At 42.6% G+C, this 7766-nt stretch overlaps 1 protein-coding gene across 1 annotated transcript; it reads left to right on the top strand.

Annotated features, from left to right (window-relative positions):
- The first annotated feature begins 941 nt into the window (after positions 1–941).
- On the top strand, positions 942–3408 carry LOC120047797 (tumor necrosis factor receptor superfamily member 6B-like). The gene is made up of 5 exons (XM_038993347.1): positions 942–996; positions 1322–1727; positions 1875–2060; positions 2288–2403; positions 2898–3408. Exons 1-5 carry the CDS (start codon positions 994–996, stop codon positions 3174–3176), a joined length of 990 nt encoding a protein of 329 aa, XP_038849275.1. The 5' UTR covers positions 942–993; the 3' UTR covers positions 3177–3408.
- The last annotated feature ends 4358 nt before the right edge of the window (positions 3409–7766 follow it).

Consider the following 7766-nt stretch of genomic DNA (forward strand, 5'->3'; position numbering starts at 1 on the left):
GGGCACCAGTTAGTCGAGGTAATTGAGGTAATATGTACATGTAGGTAGAGTTAAAGTGACTATGCATAAATCATAAATAGAGAGTAGTAGCAGTGTAAAAGAGGGAGGGGGAGGGGCAATGCAAATAGTCCGGGTAGCCATTTGATTAGCTGTTCAAGAGTCTTATGGCTTGGAGGTAGAAGCTGTTAAGAAGCTTTTTGGACCTAGACATGGCGCTCCGGTACCGCTTGCTGTGCGGTAGCAGAGAGACTAGGGTGGCTGGAGTCTTTGACAATTTTTAGGGCCTTCCTCTGACACCGCCTGGTATAGAGGTCCTGGATGGCAGGAAGCTTGGCCCAAGTGATGTACTGGGCTATACGCACTACCCTCTGTATTGCCTTGCAGTTGGAGGCCGAGCGGTTGCCATACCAGGCAGTGATGCAACCAGTCAGGATGCTCTCGATGGTGCAGCTGTATAACTTTTTGAGGATCTCAGGACCCATGCCAAATCTTTTCAGTATCCTGAGGGGAAATAGGCGTTGTCTTGGCCTCTTCACGTGTTATGACTAATTGGGGACACCAGGCGTGTTATGACTAATTGGGGACACCAGGCGTGTTATGACTAATTGGGGACACCAGGCGTGTTATGACTAATTGGGGACACCAGGCGTGTTATGACTAATTGGGGACACCAGGTGTGTTATGAAGATGTTATAATATGATCTAATAGAGGACATGTCTCCATCCCTGACTGACTCCTCCCCTTCCTCTTTCTAGTCCACGGTTGACGATAAAGGACGACAAGGTCTGAATCAGCCCACAATAGAGGATATGACTCTTCCTCTTCCTCTTTCTAGTCCACGGTTGACGATAAAGGATGATAAGGTCTGAATCAACCCACAAAAGAGGACATGACTCCTCCCCTTCCTCTTTCTAGTCCAGGGTTGATGATAAAGGGCAGAGAGAAGGATCCATTTACAGTCCTTTTACAGCCGGACAAGAGACAGCATCAACATGGTGAGTCACTCTTCTGATGATGGGATAATGACACATACACGGCTGTTCCTTTTTAACACATTATTTATATATTGCAACATTTTTAAGTTAAATATGTAGGTATATTGTACAATGTGAATGTGATGCTGTGACAACAATATTATGTTGCCATGACAAAAAGCTGTTTGTAATTATTAGTCAATTTTACAAGAATGTTGTGTAATAAATTGTTAGCCCCTTAGCCTACAGTTGAAACCTTTATATCAATCAAATGTATTTAATAAAGTCCTTTTTACATTGTCACAACGTGCTCTAAACGAAGTGATTTTTCCCCTTATATTTACAGTTGTTCCCAATCCTCGTAGTGCTGGCGTCGGTTGATCTCAGCTGTGGCGCAATGAAAGAGGTTCTTCAAAGTCAGACCCCCTCCACCTACCACCACCTGGACTCCACCACGGGCCAGTTACTCACCTGTAATCGCTGTCCACCTGGCCATCACATGTCTGCGCACTGCACCGCCACCACACAGACCGTGTGTACACCATGCCCATCAAGCCACTACACTCAGTACTGGAACTACCTGCACAAGTGCCTGTACTGCGGTACATTCTGTGGGGAGCACCAGGTGGTCAAGGAGGAGTGCTCGGTTCTCAATGACAGGGTGTGTGAGTGCAAAGGAGGATATTACTGGGACGCCGATTTCTGTATCAGACACACGGAGTGTCCTTCTGGCTACGGGGTGAAACGGAGAGGTAAGAAACAGAATGGACAGATATATCACAATTTCCTTCTTTGCGCAATCGCGTTATTTTGCAGATATATAGAATAACGGTTTATAAAGGGTTTTAACGGACAAATAGTAATATACATTTGTTTAAAAATGTCAAATGCCCCCACAGGTACGACGGAGACGGACACAGAGTGTGAAAAATGCCCTCACGGTTCCTTCTCCAAAAGCTCTTCTTCGCTCGCGCTGTGCGTAAATCACACGGATTGCGCGTCACTGGGGCGGAAGACGGTCCTCAGGGGTACGTGTTGGCACGACAACCTCTGCGCGCTTTCCTGTGAAGAACTGAAAGATGGAGGTGGGTATCATCGACAAGATCTTGATATTGACTTGTGTTTTTAGTTGTGGCGTGTTTCAAACCCAAATAGTGAAACAGAATTGGTGGTCTATATTTTATTTATTGCAGGCTTTTATGAAATGTAATGAAAGTAATATTAGTATATTTTTGCATTACATTGGTTTTATGCATTAGTATTACGTTAGTGTTACTGCCATTCAAATCAAAATGTTTTCCTCGGTTCGCAGGTGAGTTTAAACTACTCAGAACTTTCCTTCCTGACTTCTTCGCTCATCACAAGATGAGAGTGGTGAAGCTGAGGAAGCTGGTCTGGAGGTTGATGGCCAGTGAAGAGGAGCACCAGGTTAGAGAGACAGACCTAAATGTTGTGTGTGTATGTACTGATAGATGCTACTGAATGTAAGGTCCTATATGAACATATACATGATAAATGCAGACCTAGAACAGTAGACCTCTGTCTTGTTTTCCTCCGTTTTGAGTCAGTACAGAACCTTAGTTATGTTTCTCTTGTTTTACATTGATGTAGTTCTGTCATTAAGCTGTTCTTGTCTGTTCATGTTCTGTATTATGTCATGGTTTATGTTGCGTGTGGGCCCCAGGAAGAGTAGTTGCTGCTATGGCAACAACTAATTGGGGATCCTAATTAAATACCAAATGACCGACACACACACACAGTTAGAGGTTTACATTTAACCTGGCCTTTAATCAATGATTTCACTTCATTATTCTCTTGTATTTCCTTCTGTTCTTGTATATCTCCTTCATTTTATTATTTGAAAATGTGCCGCAATTTTAAATGCAATTTAAATCAAGTTTAATTTCCTTTGATTTGAGCAGGAGCACCAGGAGCACCAGCAGCACCCAGCCAGCAGCCTCTCCCAGTCCGCCCAGAGAGGCCTCTTGCAGGGCCAGGTGAAGGACTGGATCAGGGATTCCTCACAGGAAGACCTGAGGAGTCTCCCTGAAATACTGAGGAAGACCCATCAGAGTGTGATGGCAGAGAGACTAGAGAGGAAGATGAGGGAGTTACAGGAAGCCTCTGATTGTAACTCGGTTAGAAACGGGGTGACCTCATCACCTCACTGTGATGTAGAAGAGTTTTCTCAATCTGAATAACTCACGGATTGGATACAGTACCATATAGCCCACAGTGATCATGAATGTATTACTGTAAACCACTGTGCTGTATGCTGTATGCCTGTGTTGTTCACTGGTTATCAGCTGACTTCCAAAATACTGGTCAGTTATGGTTGTACAATGTGTCTGCTTTGTCCTGGTCAAATAATGAAACATGTCAGTCCTCAGGGAACGAGATGGTCCTTTTTCCTACTAAAGCCATGACACCACCTTCGTACTGTCATTGTCTCCTTATCTAATACTGCACACAGTGGTTCTACCTTCATACTGTCATTGTCTCCTTATCTAATACTGCACACAGTGGTTCTACCTTCATACTGTCATTGTCTTCTTATCTAATACTGCACACAGTGGTTCTACCTTCGTACTGTCATTGTCTTCTTATCTAATACTGCACACAGTGGTTCTACCTTCATACTGTCATTGTCTCCTTATCTAATACTGCACACAGTGGTTCTACCTTCGTACTGTCATTGTCTTCTTATCTAATACTGCACACAGTGGTTCTACCTTCATACTGTCATTGTCTCCTTATCTAATACTGCACACAGTGGTTCTACCTTCATACTGTCATTGTCTTCTTATCTAATACTGCACACAGTGGTTCTACCTTCATACTGTCATTGTCTCCTTATCTAATACTGCACACAGTGGTTCTACCTTCATACTGTCGTTGTCTCCTTATCTAATACTGCACACAGTGGTTCTACCTTCATACTGTCGTTGTCTCCTTATCTAATACTGCACACAGTGGTTCTACCTTCATACTGTCATTGTCTCCTTATCTAATACTGCACACAGTGGTTCTACCTTCATACTGTCATTGTCTTCTTATCTAATACTGCACACAGTGGTTCTACCTTCATACTGTCATTGTCTTATCTAATACTGCACACAGTGGTTCTACCTTCGTACTGTCATTGTCTTCTTATCTAATACTGCACACAGTGGTTCTACCTTCGTACTGTCATTGTCTTCTTATCTAATACTGCACACAGTGGTTCTACCTTCATACTGTCATTGTCTCCTTATCTAATACTGCACACAGTGGTTCTACCTTCATACTGTCATTGTCTTCTTATCTAATACTGCACACAGTGGTTCTACCTTCATACTGTCATTGTCTTCTTATCTAATACTGCACACAGTGGTTCTACCTTCATACTGTCATTGTCTTCTTATCTAATACTGCACACAGTGGTTCTACCTTCATACTGTCATTGTCTTCTTATCTAATACTGCACACAGTGGTTCTACCTTCATACTGTCATTGTCTTCTTATCTAATACCGCACACAGTGGTTCTACCTTCATACTGTCATTGTCTTCTTATCTAATACTGCACACAGTGGTTCTACCTTCATACTGTCATTGTCTTCTTATCTAATACCGCACACAGTGGTTCTACCTTCGTACTGTCATTGTCTTCTTATCTAATACTGCACACAGTGGTTCTACCTTCGTACTGTCATTGTCTCCTTATCTAATACTGCACACAGTGGTTCTACCTTCGTACTGTCATTGTCTCCTTATCTAATACTGCACACAGTGGTTCTACCTTCGTACTGTCATTGTCTCCTTATCTAATACTGCACACAGTGGTTCTACCTTCGTACTGTCATTGTCTCCTTATCTAATACTGCACACAGTGGTTCTACCTTCGTACTGTCATTGTCTCCTTATCTAATACTGCACACAGTGGTTCTACCTTCGTACTGTCATTGTCTCCTTATCTAATACCGCACACAGTGGTTCTACCTTCGTACTGTCATTGTCTCCTTATCTAATACCGCACACAGTGGTTCTACCTTCATACTGTCATTGTCTCCTTATCTAATACCGCACACAGTGGTTCTACCTTCGTACTGTCATTGTCTTCTTATCTAATACCGCACACAGTGGTTCTACCTTCATACTGTCATTGTCTTCTTATCTAATACTGCGCACAGTGGTTCTACCTTCATACTGTCATTGTCTTCTTATCTAATACTGCACACAGTGGTTCTACCTTCATACTGTCATTGTCTCCTTATCTAATACTGCACACAGTGGTTCTACCTTCATACTGTCATTGTCTCCTTATCTAATACTGCACACAGTGGTTCTACCTTCATACTGTCATTGTCTTCTTATCTAATACTGCACACAGTGGTTCTACCTTCATACTGTCATTGTCTCCTTATCTAATACTGCACACAGTGGTTCTACCTTCATACTGTCATTGTCTTCTTATCTAATACTGCACACAGTGGTTCTACCTTCATACTGTCATTGTCTCCTTATCTAATACTGAGCACAGTGGTTCTACCTTCGTACTGTCATTGTCTCCTTATCTAATACTGCACACAGTGGTTCTACCTTCATACTGTCATTGGCTTCTTATCTAATACTGCACACAGTGGTTCTACCTTCATACTGTCATTGTCTTCTTATCTAATACTGCACACAGTGGTTCTACCTTCATACTGTCATTGTCTCCTTATCTAATACTGCACACAGTGGTTCTACCTTAATACTGTCATTGTCTTCTTATCTAATACTGCACACAGTGGTTCTACCTTCGTACTGTCATTGTCTTCTTATCTAATACCGCACACAGTGGTTCTCGTGTTAACAGAGAATTTTAATATTTCAACTGACAGTTAAGTGAATCATTTTAGTCAACAACAAGTAGTAAACGTTTATGGACACACAACAAGGAGTCACCTCTTATCTCCTGTCAACAGATATAAATCAACAAGGAGTCCCCTCTTATCTCCTGTCAACAGATATAAATCAACAAGGAGTCACCTCTTATCTCCTGTCAACAGATATAAATCAACAAGGCGTCACCTCTTATCTCTCAAACCTCCCCATGCCTCCTGTCAACAGATATTCTGTAAAACATGATTTGTCAACAAGTAGTCAAGTCTTTCTACACTCGTAAAGAGGTGACCCCCCCTTTAAACATTTCTCTCCATGGAACACCCCAACCTTCACCATGCAGTATGTCAACAACACTCGTAAAGAGGTGGCCCCCCCTTTAAACATTTCTCTCCATGGAACACCCCAACCTTCACCACGCAGTATGTCAACAACACTCGTAAAGAGGTGACCCCCCCTTTAAACATTTCTCTCCATGGAACACCCCAACCTTCACCATGCAGTATGTCAACAACACTCGTAAAGAGGTGACCCCCCCTTTAAACATTTCTCTCCATCAAACACCCCAACCTTCACCATGCAATATGTCAACAACACTCGTAAAGAGGTGACCCCCCCTTTAAACATTTCTCTCCATGGAACACCCCAACCTTCACCATGCAGTATGTCAACAACACTCGTAAAGAGGTGACCCCCCCCTTTAAACATTTCTCTCCATCGAACACCCCAACCTTCACCATGCAGTATGTCAACAACACTCGTAAAGAGGTGACCCCCCCTTTAAACATTTCTCTCCATGGAACACCCCAACCTTCACCATGTCAACAACAGGCTAGCTAGCGTAATTCATGTCTTCACAAGGCTCCTCTACATTGGAGGTGACACACCGTGGTAAAGTTAGTGTGGTGGGTTGCGTTTATGTCCAACATACTATAACCAGGGTAAAGGTGACATAGAAATGTATTTAGTCGCTCTGGATAAGAGCGTCTGCTAAATGACTTAAATGTAAATGTAAATGTACTAGAACGGGGAAAGCCCCTTTGACCATAGCAATTTGACTGGAATTTACCTCATGGGGTCACTCAATATGGCCGACTATTTATTTCTATAGGGGGGAGATGGTGAAGTCCCCGTGTCTGACTGCTGAAGGCAACCAGGTCAGGCCACAGTCATGTCTGGTTCCTGGGTCTCAAATGTTCCTCAAATGAGATCATTTGAACCAATAGTGTGTGTGTGTGTGTGTGTGTGTGTGTGTGTGTGTGTGTGTGTGTGTGTGTGTGTGTGTGTGTGTGTGTGTGTGTGTGTGTGTGTGTGTGTGTGTGTGTGTGTGTGTGTGTGTGTGTGTGTGTGTGTGTGTGTGTGTGTTAACTAATAGGGTCTGCTGATGGAGGTGAGGTGACTACTCCACCAAACGTTTGAAACCTCAAACCTGACACAGAGAAGCCACTAAACCGTGCTTTCATTCTTCACCAAGCAGCAGAACACATTAGGGATAGAAGGGGAGCGGACAAACCACAATGTAAAAAAAGTTAAATGTTTTAACTGGAAATGGTGGAGAGAAAGAAAAATGACGGTAAATGAAGGTCCAGTCATCTGTCTCTTTAAAAATCAAGATTTAGGTCTTTTAGATAATTGTGTTTGTCCGTGTCCCAGACCTGCAGTCTTAAGTGATTTTCATCCTGTTTGTCGTACATATTTAGCCCAACACTTCACAATTTATAGTAAGTAATCAATGTTAAAAGAAAATGTGGGACATAAAACTTAAATTGTTTTCTAAATCTATTCATGAGTGTCTGAAATAGACTTCTCTGAAAGTCCTAACAACCCTTGGCTGTCATTGACCGACTGTCTGGACAATTAGAATTTCAGGGAGAGAGAACAGAACTGAAACAATTATTTTAACTTCAGGACTTTCCCCAGGAAACAA

Source organism: Salvelinus namaycush, chromosome 5 (genome assembly GCF_016432855.1).
Source record: "Salvelinus namaycush isolate Seneca chromosome 5, SaNama_1.0, whole genome shotgun sequence".
NCBI classification, from domain to species: Eukaryota; Metazoa; Chordata; class Actinopteri; order Salmoniformes; family Salmonidae; genus Salvelinus; species Salvelinus namaycush.